Source organism: Sordaria macrospora, chromosome 2 (assembly GCF_033870435.1).
Source record: "Sordaria macrospora chromosome 2, complete sequence".
NCBI classification, from domain to species: domain Eukaryota; kingdom Fungi; phylum Ascomycota; class Sordariomycetes; order Sordariales; family Sordariaceae; genus Sordaria; species Sordaria macrospora.
The window spans coordinates 4285823-4299835 of NC_089372.1; the positions used below are offsets into that span (position 1 = coordinate 4285823).

Below are 14013 nucleotides of genomic sequence, written 5' to 3' on the forward strand. Positions count from 1 at the left end.
TTTAGCGCCGTGTTTTATTTGCTGATGATCCTGCGTGATCCTCCACGTTTGTCCCCATTCCACACGGGAGCCTACATTTCACTACATTCCCACTCTTACCTTCTACTGTACTGCCGCCTGACAGAGGTCACGGTTGTTTGCGTACCTTCCATGCTGGCCAATGGCCACCTGTCGACAACTGCCCCTGTTTCCCCTCGCTTCTTCCCTCTCAACATCTCCACCTCAAACGACCACATGCCCGGATGCCTACCGTACCTTCCCCACACACAACTGTCTCTTTACATATAAGCAAACCTCTTACAAACATTTCCAGCAAGAAAAGTAAACCCTACTGGTGTATCGGTTGACATGGCGGATTCTCATTCTTGCGAGCAATGAAGCTTCCGCAGCGCAGGGTTCAAATCCCTGGTAGGGTAATCTTTTTTTTTTGAACATTCTTTTCTCTTTTCCTGGCCTTTTGGCTTTTTTCTCCTTTTGCTGTCATGTTCTGTCCTATGAACGCTGAGAGATTGTGTGAAGTGTTTAGTTATCAATTTCATCTTTTGCCCCTGTTGGCATAAAGTGTTTATGTGGGAGGGTTAAGAGCTCGGTTGGAAGTTCGGTTAGAACTTTCTTATGTAGGTGTAAATATCAAGCAGGGACAATGAGAAACCATTATGATACGCCGGTTTCCTAATGGTATCTACCTGTGGTGAGTGTGACATGAGCGAGCCTCAGGCTATCTGCGCTCGGCCATCGAAACCCGCACTGCTGTAGGCGGGAGACTTGGTGATTGATGTCTACCTAAGTGAGTGTGCACCTCCAGATTGGCTCTTGCTGATAAGTTACTGACTTAGTGTTTCCGCTCAGTCGTGCCTTCTGTCACCATCCTAGCAAGACAGAGGAGTCCACACACAAACGGGGACATTGGTATGTCCAAGGAAGCAGCTACAAACAAGAACAGGGGGACATAAGGGAATTATTCATTATCTCTTTCCGATGAGCAAGAAACAACCTTACTGGTGTATCGGTTAACATGGCGGATTCTCAATCTTCTCTCTTGGTTGATCAAGTTTCCGCAGCGCAGGGTTCAACTCCCTGGTAGGGTAAACTTTCTGACTTTTTTTTTTTTTTTTTGGTCTTTTCCCGTCTTGTTCGTTGCAACTTGCTTCTTCTCAATGTGAGATCCTGCCTGCCATGAAGAATTTGCGGGACGACGGGCTTTTGGGAATTCGGCAGGATTCATATGATGATGAATCCTTCGGATTGTTCGTTCACCAAGGGAAGGCAATCAAAATATCCGGCATTTTCGTCAAACTGAACCTTGCTAACATGAGCAGGACTTGAGGAACCCCGGGATGTAGGTGCCTGCTGAGGAATGTCCTGGCACTTACTTGGTTGTATGCTGGTGGTACAAGAGGGACTCCAGATGGTAGGTTTATTAACGTATGAACCTCAAGGGACGATGGCCGAGCTGTGTGTTGGAGTAGAATACATGTTCCATCATTCTCGAGGTTTGCAGGTTTGAAGGGTGCCTGTCCATTAGTGCAAGGGTCCCCGTAGCTGGCTAAGGAAGTGCTGACCGCTAACGATGTGCACGCTTGTGAAGCGCCCGTATTGATAAGGTCGCCGATTCGAATCCCCTCGCCTGGTTTCTTCTTCTTTTTTCTTACTCTGGGTCCAGCCAGCCCAGTCAGTCAGTCAGTCAGTCACTGTGACGTGGGTGGTAGACGAGCAAACAGACATGTCGCGGAATCACCACCAATCTCGGTTGTCTTGTAGGTAGAAAGCTTTGAGAAACCGGCATCCCGAATCAGGTAGGTAGCACCAATACTTTAAAGCCACTCTATAGCCACTTACTAACCAGGGACGCCTCATTATCCATCTGAGGTAGATAAGTACCGGTGGCGGGAGCTTTTGTCTCACATGTGACATTTTTCTAGAAAGCCCAGATGCATCGTGAGAGGCTGTTGATGATCTCGTGAGGTTCTGAATTCCGATGGAGTACTGGCTGGAGAGGAAAAGAGGCCGCGGAGTCACCGAGCGGGGAGTGACCTTGGGGGGGAATGGATAGTTCTCTTTGGACCTGTTAGACAGGCAATGGCGGTTGTGTATGTCGAACGCAAATTCATGGTAGAATACCCAATGCTGAGTAGACTGTCGAGGAGTGTCGTTGCCAACCTCAGCCCTACGAAGACGGGACGGATGTCGTCTGGTGTGGGGAGGAAAGGGGATCTGCAATCCGAGGTTTTGGGGAGCAGGGGCAGCTTTGCGCACAGACCACAGCTTTGCACCTGGTGTTTTGTCACCCGCCGTAGACATCTCAGCAACCACCAAATGAGGGGTTTCAATCCGTTGTTCCCCTCTTCACAGTCACCAAGCACTGCATCTTCAAAGCTGACAAGGCGTCCATCCGGGTTGAAAATTGAATATCACAACATAGCCTCAAATCACGCCGAATATGTGGTGGATGAAATGATAATCGTCTTTTCTCCGACCTCCTCACAAGTCCTCGCCATTCGGAAAACGCCCCCTTTCTTCCGCTTTCGTGTTGCTCAACTTTGAAAAAGGCTCAAGCATTCCTTTCGCTTGCTCACCTCCTCCATTGTCACTCACTGTCACCGTCACCGTCACACACACGCACACATTCTGCCATCTAATTTCAGAGACAATGCTGTCAGCTCTGCATGGTCACCCTCTTCTCTGCTCCGACTTCAAGGCCCAGCCTCAAACATGCGTGGCTACCACGGGAATAGCAAACCGCATAGAATTGGAACACAACGACAAGTCCGAACTACCTACAGCTGTACCACTCTCGCTCTCTTCCGACTTTCGTCCATCAGTGCAAGCAAGCCCCCGGCCCGATTACCTACAACGATATGGCGCTCTGTAAAAGGATAGGGGAACAGAGGCAGACAGGCCTAATTACGACGATGCTCGGTGAAGGAGAGTCTCAGTGCATATCACAGATATCACACACTGATGACTACATTATCGGTATGCATTTCACCCTCACTAACAGTCGATAGTGTCCACTTGCGTTATCTTACCTCACTCAGCTATTGCCCTGTTCTGTCTGTCAAAGTCTCAAGGAACGTTCGATCTGGTCGGTCAATAAACCCAAACTTGGTTTGGTATTGGCACCTATCCATCAGTTCGGGCTTCATCTGTCATAACAACCTTCATCGGTGGTTATGTGGCGCTCCCCGTGTGGACATCTGGAGTCACATCAGGACATCTGCTTCGGGCCATGCCATGCGGCTGGAAAAAAATATCCAAAAAATGAATCATCTTATCGGCAGTCCAAGTGGAAATAAGACCAATCAACAGCCGCCGTCGTAATGGGCGTTCCCTCGTTGTCTTTCGGCTCGGCATCTCGGCAGAGCTTGGCGTTCGATGAGGTGGATGGTGTTGGTGGTGGTGGTGGTTGAACTATCTACAGTATCAAGCAACAAGGTCGTTCTCTCGCTTGCTACCGCAATGTGGTTGGAAAGAAAAGAGCCACCACTGCCACCTTATCCCCACCCCGTGTCGATTGCACAGCCGTCAGCTCTGCACTTCTCACTCGCCTTAAACCCATTCGGCTGCACATGCCTGCCATGCAGTTCTTGTCCGCGATAATACGAGAAGACTGAAGAGCGACAAGGTCTTACCAAGAACCAATCAGGATGGTTCAGATCCTGGACAGAAGACGACGTTGTGTGCGTGCCGATGGAAAGCTGATGCAGGGGTCAGCCAATTCCCAACCAGCGTTGCGATTCCCCGGGTCCAGGTTCCAGGCCACCCTCTTCGTACCTTATTCTTGCCCCCCATGTTGTATGTTCATGTCTCAAGCCTTGTTCTGTCTGTCTTGTACCATCTTCGCCTTGTGATCCCTCTTACAGGTGAACATAGGTCGCAGTGCGCATATCATGGACGCAGTAATATAATAGTCTCTTCCTCTCTTTGATCGAGAGAAGAACGAGTGCTGTGATATATCAGCTGCTGTTCGTCCCGTTGGCTTGAAATAACATCAAGTCTCCTTCCAGCGGTTGTATCTTGTCGTGTTGTCGTCGAGTTTGGCAATACGAGGCGCACATACAATCCCGATACTACCACATTTCCTCATTTTTTACCTATACCTTCTCTTGCAGACGCCTCAAAGCCAAAGCTGTTATCACTCATTATTTCAAACATTCAAACTGCAGTTGTTCAGCTGGGCTTCTCGACCGTTGTTATCGTACATACTCCTGCTGCCAGATCTGATGTCCTGAACCGTTTCCCGATCTCGCGCAAGCCTCAAAAGACGCCGCACACGCCGATCATGAAATACAACGCATATCACGCCCTGGCCGGCCTGCTCTCGCTGGCGGCCAGGACTGGAGCCGACCCAACATGGCCCGCCGCCACGGACGAGATGGAGGAAATTGTGTACCAACTTCAGGGCTTCAAGGGAAGGGTGTTCAATGATATTATCACGCCTTGCAACAATGAGGCTGCCGGGCCTGGAAGGGTGACGGCCTCGGAGTGGTTGCGGGTGGGATTCCAGTATGTGATTTTTTATATTTCTGTGGTGAGGGTTGGAGAACATGCCAAAAGGCGGAATAAAATCCAAAGGAAGTGAAAAAGAAGATTGGAAAGACACTTCATGGGAAACTCATATGTGATTTTGGGCACTTTGCTCAAACTCAATGGATATTTGCCGTCTGCGCACATGCTAACTTCCGACCAGTGACATGGCCACCCACAACCGCGTCTTCGGCACCGGCGGGCTCGACGCCTCGCTTCAGTTCGAGCTCACAAACGGCGAGAACACCGGACCGGGCCACAACACCACCCTCAAGTTCTTCGCCAACTACTACTCATCCCAATCGACCATGTCCGACCTGATTGCCGCCGGAGTCTACGCCTCGGTCCGATCTTGCGGAGGCCCCATCATCCCCCTTCGCCTCGGGAGGAAAGACGCAACATCCGGTGGCAGCACCGGCGTACCGCAACCCCAAAACTCGGCGGAAACGTTCAGGCAGCAGTTCGACCGCATGGGGTTCAGCACCGAAGAAATGATCCAGGTGACGGCGTGCGGACATACCCTCGGCGGCGTCCACACGGAGGAGTTCCCCGAGATCGTACCCGTGGGTACGGGAACGAACGGCCAGAAGTCGCTTGATACCACGGATGCCACGTTCGATAACAAGGTGGTTACCGAGTACATCTCTGGAACGACGCAGAACCCATTGGTGGTCGGCCCAGCTGTTGCGCTCAACAGACACTCGGATTTCAAGGTGTATAACATTGATGGGAATGCCACGATGAACGGGCTGACTTCGGCTGAGAATTTTAGGAACGTCTGCAAGACTGTTCTCCAGAAGATGATTGACACTGTACCCTCGGGCGTGACGCTGACGGATCCTATTGCTCCCTATGCGGTTAAGCCTGTTGATATGCAGCTGACCTTGAACTCAGGAGGTAGCAGTTTTCTCTTGACCGGGTACATCAGAGTCCGCACAACAAACCGGGCTTCTGGCGCCATCAAGAATATCAAGATGACTTGGAAGGATAGGAATGGGGGTTGCGCTTCCGGGTCGTGCTCATATACCGCCACCGTGCAAGGAGCTGGTACCGGGTTTGATGATACTTTTGAGGTATGGTTCCTTTCTCGCTCGGACTCGGACTCATGATATCTAACCAAAGACATAGTTCTACCCTATTTCAACCAATATCCCCGCTTCCTCGGGCATCTCCTCGTTCACAGTGACCATCAACCTCAACGACGGCACCAGCGAGTCCTACGATAACAACGGAAACTCCTACCCCTTGTCAGATGCCATCATCCTGCAAAAGCCCCAGAGCTGTCTCCTCCAGACTTCTGGTGCACTCACTGTTTCTGCGCTCGTAAGCTCCCACTCCCCCTCCTCCTCACCATCAAGACTCGCCTCCGCTGACTAACATAACAGGTCCGCAACGACATCACCACAACTCCCTCGCTAGGCATCTCCTACCTCACTCCCCGCGGCGTCGTCCGCAACGGTAACCCCGTCCCCATCCTCAGCAGCGCCACCGTCGCCATGACCAAAGGCGACTGCATCGGCCCCTACACTTTCTACTCCGCCAGCTACACCATCGCCGGTGGCCTGAGTTACGCCGCCAAGCTCAGCGTCACGGCAGGTTCCAGCTCCGATAGCTTCAACAAGGCCAGCGATCTGTCAGGCAGCTGCGCCACCTTTTCGGGAACTGCGTCCTGCACCACGCCTGGTAGTGGTGGCGGTGATGGTGGTGGTAACGACCCAGACGCCTCTTCCACCGTTGCCAGCACCGCTGCTAGCTCATCGGCAGCCGAGCCATCATCAACCAGCAGCGTAGTCAAGGAAATCAGCTCCAGCGATGTTCCCAGCTCTACCACCACCACTTCATCCTCAACTCCCACAGCCACCGGCCCCGCCAGAAAACTCACAGTGGCCGGCTACACCCGCCTCCGCTGCGCAACCGAAGGCTCGGGCGTGCGCGCCCTAACCGGCGCTTCCTTCGCCTACGACACCATGACGCTCGAATCCTGCGCCGCCAACTGCACAGGCTTCGCTTACTTCGGCACCGAATACTCGCGCGAATGTTTCTGCGGCAACACCCTGGCCTCTTCCTCCTCGGAGGCGCCCGATAGCGAATGTAACATGCTGTGCGCCGGTGATAGCACAGAGTATTGCGGAGCGGGAAACCGACTTGAGCTTTACTCTACCACTGCGGGCACGGGGACGGGTACGGCAACTAGTAGTGCAGCACAGCCGACGGCTACCCTGGGAAGAAAGGACGCCGTGGGCGATTACGTCTTTGTCGGATGCCAGACTGAAGCTACTCAAGGCGGTAGGGCGCTGGAGGGCAAGTTCTGGGCTGATGACGGGATGACGCTCGAGGGGTGTGCGGAAGCTTGTGAGGGGTGGGAGTATTTCGGGGCGGAGTATGGGAGGGAGTGTGAGTTTTCTTTTTTCTTCTTTTTCTTTCTTCCTTTTTTTTTGTTTCTTTCTTCCTCTCTTCCCTCTTTCCTTTTCTCTCTTTTCCCTTTCCCATCTTATTTTGTGAGCTTGGTCAGCGCTAACATGACGGTATGACAGGCTTCTGCGGCAACACCCTCCGCGGCGGTTCCGCTCCCGCTCCGCTGGCTGATTGCAGCTTCACTTGTGCCGGTAACCCGTATCAGTACTGTGGTGCTGGGAACAGGCTTGAGCTTTATCGATTGGCGAGTGCCAGTTCATCATCGACGAAGGCTAGGAAGAGGACTCGTGGAGAGAGAGCGAGGAGGCTGTAGTTTCTTAGTCAGTAATGATCGGGATGGATGAAATATACCACGGATAGTGTTGCGATACATACATTATTGGGGTCTCGGGGCACATACAAATAGGTTGATGTTATGGATGACTTTGAATGGATCGGCTGACTGGAGTTTAAGGAGATAATTGGGTATCCAATGTTACTTGAACGAGGCTTCATGATGATATGTGATACTGGTGTCTGTCACCAGGGACTGCAAACTACCTACCCACCTACACTAACTGCACCTAACCTTGAGTTGTGCCTGCCCGTGGCGCTGCCTCCCGCTGTCTGCGCGTATCTCCCATCCCAAACACTCTTCCATAAATTGCTGTCTACCAAGTACTAAGGTACCTAAGTAGTTTTGGGTGTAGAGGTCGGTTGCCGTCAAGAAAGGAACGTTAGACAGAACAAGGAAAGGAAGGCGCGAAGAAAAGGGCTCTGAAACAGGACCTCGGAAGAGTGGAGGCCGGTGCCTTGCAGAAAAAAGACAGTACCAGATTGGTCTTTCTTCAGTAGCGAGGAACAAATTGCTGTGCTTGGTACTTTTAGCATGACCATGCAATTCAGAAGCGGGAACGAAGAGCGAATGTATTTGAGCGTATAGAGGTTGGGGGTGGAAGACTGAAGGAACGGAGAAGGATAAAGGGAGTGAGAAGGAAGAACAACGGAACAGAAAGGTTGACGCGGTGGTATGACACTAGTCTGATGATGAGAAGTTCGAATGAACGAACGAACGAACCAATTTCTCCTATCACTCTACTTAGTTGTCTTATTTCCCTGCAATTGCAGTTATACTTGCCGCGGTCATTCTTTTCTTCCTCTTCCTGTTTCCATCATCTCCTCCTTTCTGTTCTTCAGTATCGATTCCAATATTGACATTCTCTTTCCTCGTACCCTCACCCTCATCGTCTCTGACCCGACAATTTGCTGTTCGTTCTTCTTTATCTATAAGCATCGCAGTTTTCCGCCTGTTTTTCCCTGGCTTCTGGGCCATTGATGACAGTTCAAACCCCAAAGTAAAAGCCATGGCGACACTATGATGGTCATGATGAATATGCCGGTGGACATAGAGGTGCAGTATGAGATTGCATATACCTGGAGATAATTTCGCTCCGCCTGCCGGTATCGGCAAGAGACCTTATCTTCATCAAACAACACCCTCCAGTCTGCTAAGCCTATTCAAGAGGAGTCAAACCCCATTGGCGCGCATATTCAGAAACCATAATCAAAAGAAAAACTCGAAAAGATAACCCAAAGTGAATCAAAAGTTCTTCGTAAACTCATCCGTACCGAATCTTCGCAGTGTTCGCAGTGACATAGTCTAGATTGAGCACCTTGACGGCCAGCCACCAGGACAGGACAGGGCTGGGTGAGTGAGTACCATACGTACCTATTGTCCCGTTACTGTCCTTTCATTCATTTCGTCACACCCGAGATATCTCCATCTCCATCTCCATCTCCAACACCTCCTCCAGTCCGCATCTCCTTTTCCAAACACGGCTACTGAACGTCTCCAACATCATTCAACATGCTCCTCTCACCCGAATGTAACCGAACCCAGCACAACACTGCCAATCACCCACATCAGCCCTTCTTCAAACTTCCTTCGAGATCGGGCACGCGATCGAATCGAGAAGGAAACCAAATCAGATCAGAGCATGATGCATGCATTTCTTGATGCTAGTGCATTCTTCAGTTTTGTGGCGTCCACACCTCTCATATCCCATATCCCTCCCAATGCCTCCCTCCGTTCATTCTTCTACCGACACTTCTGCCGTCGCTTCTCCCTTGTTAGTCACTTTTTTTTTCGCTTCGCTCCGTTACGGACCAACAAGAGAGAAGCGAGAAGCAAAAATGCAGACGGACGGGACTTATCTACGTACATGCATGACAACCAACCAACAATACCTGGTGAAGGAAAATTTTCCGAAAGTCTGGAACCCAATACTTTTTTTTATGCAGGTCTAGAACCTTTTTGGGAATTTTCTTAGTGTACTGCGTAGGTAGGTAGGTACACAAGATCCTGGTAAGCGTTTGGGGGGGGAATGACAACACCTTTTTACCTCTGTTTTTTTTCTTCTTTTTTTTTTTCCTCGAGTTTTGAAGCTGGTTGTTTACCTTACCCTTCGCCAACACTAGTAACCTTTGTAGGTGACCGGCAGTGTACATGGCTTGCGGCGGGTTATGGATAAACCAGTCGTAAAATTTGTTGTTCAAAGCAAAGGTGAGATCTAGTTGCATCAAGATACCAAGATGTGCGACTTGAACATATACCTAATGGTGATGATTACTACATCTACCTGTGTGATGTGTAATTTGTACGTAAAATGCTGTTGTTGGTGTACGCCGGCTTTGCTGACCTGGTGATTGATATAGGTAAGGTAGTGGTGTGCAGAGTTGTAGGTAGATGAATTGATCACGCCTTCCGCTCGCTCTCTGGTCTCGCGAGGGTCGATAGGTAGGTAATGCAGGTAATGGCAAAAGTAAAAGTTTCGAAGAATCCGGCATGGTGTTGTTGGTTTGAGAATTGTTGTTGTACACAGGGGCATGAGGTCCCGTGGTTGATATCCAAGCTCGCTTGCTATCAAATGACGAGTGAGTACTTGTGTTGAGCAATAAGACCGTCGTCAAATCGGAGTCCTAGACCTAATGTACACCGCGGAACAAATTCCGTTGATGATCGTCGGTCGAGAGAAGATCCTTCGCGACACCGAATGGATCGTCAATCGTATAGGTGATTGTTTCATCTCGATCATGTCTTTGTCTCTTTTTAGTATCTAGTGTCAGAATAGTATTGTTTTCAGTCTTTCGTCTTGTGCTATCTCATGAGGCCTTTTTAACTTTTTGATCTCTTTACCTTGTATCCTGTCTCGTCGGCTATTGGCAGCATTAAGCTTTGGAGCGGTAGAGCGTATAGTGATTCGTGTCTACCCGCGTCTGTTGAAACACCCATCTGTTGATCTGTTTTGTTTGTTTGATTTGATTTGTTGTTAATCATGATCCTTAGGGTAAGTGCTATACATATTCGTTGCTAAATCCATGCTTACCTCTCCTGTGATGCCGTCCCACCAACTTACCTCATCTTCACGCTCCACGATGAATAACGTTACTTCGTTCACTCGTTGGTTCGCTCTCGAGTCGATCGAGTCCCTTGATGGCCAGCCTGCGAGCCTGGCAGTTTATATCCAGCGATACTACTTCATATCTCCAAGTCGATAGCCGATGTGAAACCTGTGATCTCCCCGACGTGTACTGCGTGAAATCCATAATACGTGCCTCTCACTTGTGCCCCTCCGCACAAAACGACACTCTTGGCGACAGGCAATTTACATAGGCGTAAGAACCAAGCCCTTCGTTGCGGTTGGTTGCTGTCCGTCCATCAAGGTGGTTTCCCTCCCGTTGAATGGTTTCGGTCGAGCTTCGATCGGATCCAACGCTGACAGACGGTCAGACCCAGTCCGGATCGCACACCGTATGTAAAAGTGAAGCACGACACTTTACAAGTACGTACAACGACCGGCGTTCTTCGCGCGCCACTCGGCAGCGGAGAACACACATTGCACATCATAATGCGGAGGAGGCGGCGTGCCCCATTTTCCCCGTATTCCCCGTATTCCCCGTACTCCCCGTGTCTCGTGATCCCACTCATTCTTTCATTTTGTGGGTGTGTTCAGTGTGTGTGTTCCTGGGGACGTGTGGTCCTGGGTAGCGTCAGGTCCGGCCAGGTCATCACCAGGGCAGGGCCGGGAAGGAACGGATGAACAATTGTAGGTTTTTACGGAGCTGAAAATGGGTTGCCTATGTCATGTTATGAGAAGCAAAGGAGGAGGGGTGAACCTGTCTCGCCTGTCTGTTCCTGGCGTGCCTGGGGGAATGGAGAGTGTGTGTGTGTGGAACGGAGAGGAGGTCGAACGGAGACGGTGTGAATATCTGCCTGGGAGGACGGCGTAGACGGAGAGGGGGAGGATATGAGACAGGCAGGGCCTGACCCGCTCAGGTCACCGGGTCGGCCGGTCGCCGGTGAGCTGTGGGCGGACTGGACGGCTGGAGGCGGGGAGGCTGGAACTGGGATCGCTGCCGAGGCTGCCAAGCTAAGTTTTTATTGGGGACCTTGGGGAAAACGGTGAGGAAGAAGAACAAACTAACGAAGAAGTCTTCAGGCGGGGAGTGGGCTTGAGGCTCTGAACGGTGGCAGTGATGCCCGGTGACAGCGGACGATCTGTTGGTATTTGGCACTGTGGCATCACTGTCTGCAGGGCCGCTTCAGCACGGTGTGCGGAGGGGCAACCAGCAGCAGAAAAGGCTTGGCTTTTGCGGAGGAATGTGGGGTTGGCCGCCAATGGAAGCGGGGGAGGCAGGGAGGGAGAAGAAAATAAATAAAAAAAAGATCGGTGATCGTTTCTTTTCTGCGTTCTCTCTCCATCTTTTCTTCATCCCCATTCCCCACAGCTTTCCTTGTCACTCGCTTGCTTTTGTGATGATGGCACTTGCTTGCAAAAAAAAAAAAAACCCTTGGATACCGACTGGTCAATCCAGGCGAGCCAGGCTTCACCGCTCTTGGCGTCAATGGGGAAGTCCAAAAAAAAGAGATTGATGAAGGATGCGTGGTCGTGATGTTCGCTTGTTGTTGTTGATCGATCGTGGGTCCTACCCATGAACTTGGCGAATGATTTACCATTCGACGCAATTTAATGCATTGCTTCGGACCTGGCCAAATCATAGATAGCTCAGCCCTTCTTCAACTTTGCCTGTCATTGTTTTGTTTACTTGGTGATGAGGATACTCAGGGGTCAAAAGAGAAGGGACACAGAACAAAACAAAACTCCAACAAGAGAACACAAGAAAGAATCTCCAGGAAGACCACATCATCAGCCAAGAATCGTTTCAAATTTCCCAAATCCACAATGTTCAGAAAATGTGGATTGGTTGATTGCTGCCCAGTGTTGCAAAAAGTGGGCTTCCAGAAAAACGGGGTTTGCCGGGCCCGCCGTCGCCGCCGGGGCCAACGAAAGACGGTGATGCATGCAACTTCACGCCGTTTTCGTTAGGCTCGTCCCCAAGCAACTGACTCAAGGCCGAAGCTAAGCCCAGTTTGTAGTGATGATCGTCTGAATTTGTGGCTCTGGTGGTTGTGTCTGTTTCCTTTTTGCGTTGCCCTGGTGATGATGATGATGATGATGATGATGATGATGATGATGATGATGATGATGATGCTGCCGTGGTGGTGGTTGACAACTTGACCATATCACGAAACTTGAAATGGAGTGGATGAGCCCCCGATGTGTCAAACTGGCATTCAGCGGATTCATATGAGGTTGCTGGATTCCCCAGGTTTCGCCTCACATCTGCTCTTGGCGTCTGTGGGAAGGTGACAGTTGGTGATCTTCGGTTTCATGTGTTGTTATCTCTTCCAGTTATCAAGGTTGCTACTCACATCGATAGTCTGACAACGGTGTGCACCCGAGAGTCTCCGATCGCTGTCTTGGGATCTGTGCAGCGGTGTTGGGATATCAACATGGTCGTGGTCGTTGTCGTCGATTGTTCATATTTTTTGTTATTCCCGACAAAGCGGCTGAGGTCTGGACTGAGATCGATCCCAAGAAGGCTCTTGCTCGTATGTCCTTCGTAGTTTCGGTGATAACCCGTACCACCTACAAAACAGTGTGCGCCATGTGCTGATTGTGCTCTCGGTCAATCAGAACACCGCCCCGGTCAGATGCAGAAGCCACTGCGGAGAAGTCCCGCTCCGGCCTACGGGAACCACACACAAAAGCGGCATCGCATCGCGCTTCGCTGCTTCGGTCAAACGGCCGACCTGTCACTGGCTCATTGTTCCCTTGCCAATTGAGGAGATCCAGTTTTGGTTGACAATAGCGAATGCCATCATTGGTGTCCTACAATCTCTTTTACAGCTGCTGTCACCGTTAACTTTGGGAAGGCCACAGTACAGTACACAAGATTTGGGGTCGAAGAGGACTGGAGAGGGTTATGTGTGTAGACGGTAGAGAAAACGGAACGGAGATAAATCTCCTCCCCAGTTTTTCTTCCAGAGTACAAGCAGTACTTCGACTTCAAGTACCTCGCATTGCCATGCAATGCATCGAAGCCAAAGAAACCTCGAGGAAAAAAGGGGCTGGCTGGTGGACGGAGTGGGAGTTTTTTTTGACGCCGATAATGTCCGTATGAAAGATATCAAAGGCTTCATTGAACTTCCAATAAAGTCCGTCTGACCCCAGATAGGAGAGTCAAAACTCGAAGCTTGTGATTCGAAGCCTCAAAGGCATTGACATGTGCAACGGACCAGCAACGGAGTTATTACCCCAAAGGCCAAGACTGAGTTCAAGGGTTTGTGGTATCCGCGACGCACCGTTGCGTCCAGTACCTTGCTGCCTTTCCTCTTCTGCCACTGATTCTCCCCAACGACGGCCAGCATGGGGTAACGATGGGGCATGGGTGGGTTCATGGGTTGCAAGGTTTGTTCCAAACTGTTAAGAAAAAGGTGGGCAGTTGGGCACATGACCGTAACATTTTCCACCGCTGGCAACATTGCGCAAATCGCAACATTCCCGCTTCTTCCACGACGGCCTGGGGTATCTTGACTTTTTGCTCGCCCAACCCCTGGCTCGCCAAACTCGATTAGGTGCACCTTTTTCGGCTTACTACTTCACGTGTGGGCAGCAAAATCTAAGCCCTTTTGGGCTGCCACACCATCCACCCAAGTGTCGTGATTGGCTCCTCCACACTCAATCTCTT

At 50.7% G+C, this 14013-nt stretch overlaps 1 protein-coding gene and 2 non-coding genes across 3 annotated transcripts; all 3 read left to right on the plus strand.

Annotated features, from left to right (window-relative positions):
• Positions 1-325: 325 nt before the first annotated feature.
• On the plus strand, positions 326-416 carry SMAC4_13272. The gene is given in 2 exon segments: positions 326-362; positions 382-416. It is a non-coding gene; the product is annotated as a tRNA-Glu (tRNA).
• Positions 417-992: 576 nt separating this feature from the next.
• SMAC4_13273 lies at positions 993-1088 on the plus strand. Its single transcript has 2 exons — positions 993-1029; positions 1054-1088. It is a non-coding gene; the product is annotated as a tRNA-Glu (tRNA).
• A 1335-nt stretch (positions 1089-2423) lies between these two features.
• SMAC4_02523 (uncharacterized protein) lies at positions 2424-7464 on the plus strand. The gene is made up of 5 exons (XM_003352040.2): positions 2424-4506; positions 4691-5600; positions 5656-5850; positions 5913-6921; positions 7062-7464. The coding sequence occupies exons 1-5, from the start codon at positions 4283-4285 to the stop codon at positions 7253-7255; spliced, it is 2532 nt and encodes an 843-aa protein (XP_003352088.1). The 5' UTR covers positions 2424-4282; the 3' UTR covers positions 7256-7464.
• The last annotated feature ends 6549 nt before the right edge of the window (positions 7465-14013 follow it).

What these genes read in the sequence shown, in the direction of transcription:
- SMAC4_02523 (XM_003352040.2), top strand. Translation starts at nt 4,283, where the DNA reads ATGAAATACAACGCATATCACGCCCTGGCCGGCCTGCTCTCGCTGGCG. An exon ending in GGTTTGATGATACTTTTGAG is followed by an intron (nt 5,601 to 5,655) that starts GTATGGTTCCTT and finishes CCAAAGACATAG; the next exon opens with TTCTACCCTATTTCAACCAA. An exon ending in CACTCACTGTTTCTGCGCTC is followed by an intron (nt 5,851 to 5,912) that starts GTAAGCTCCCAC and finishes CTAACATAACAG; the next exon opens with GTCCGCAACGACATCACCAC.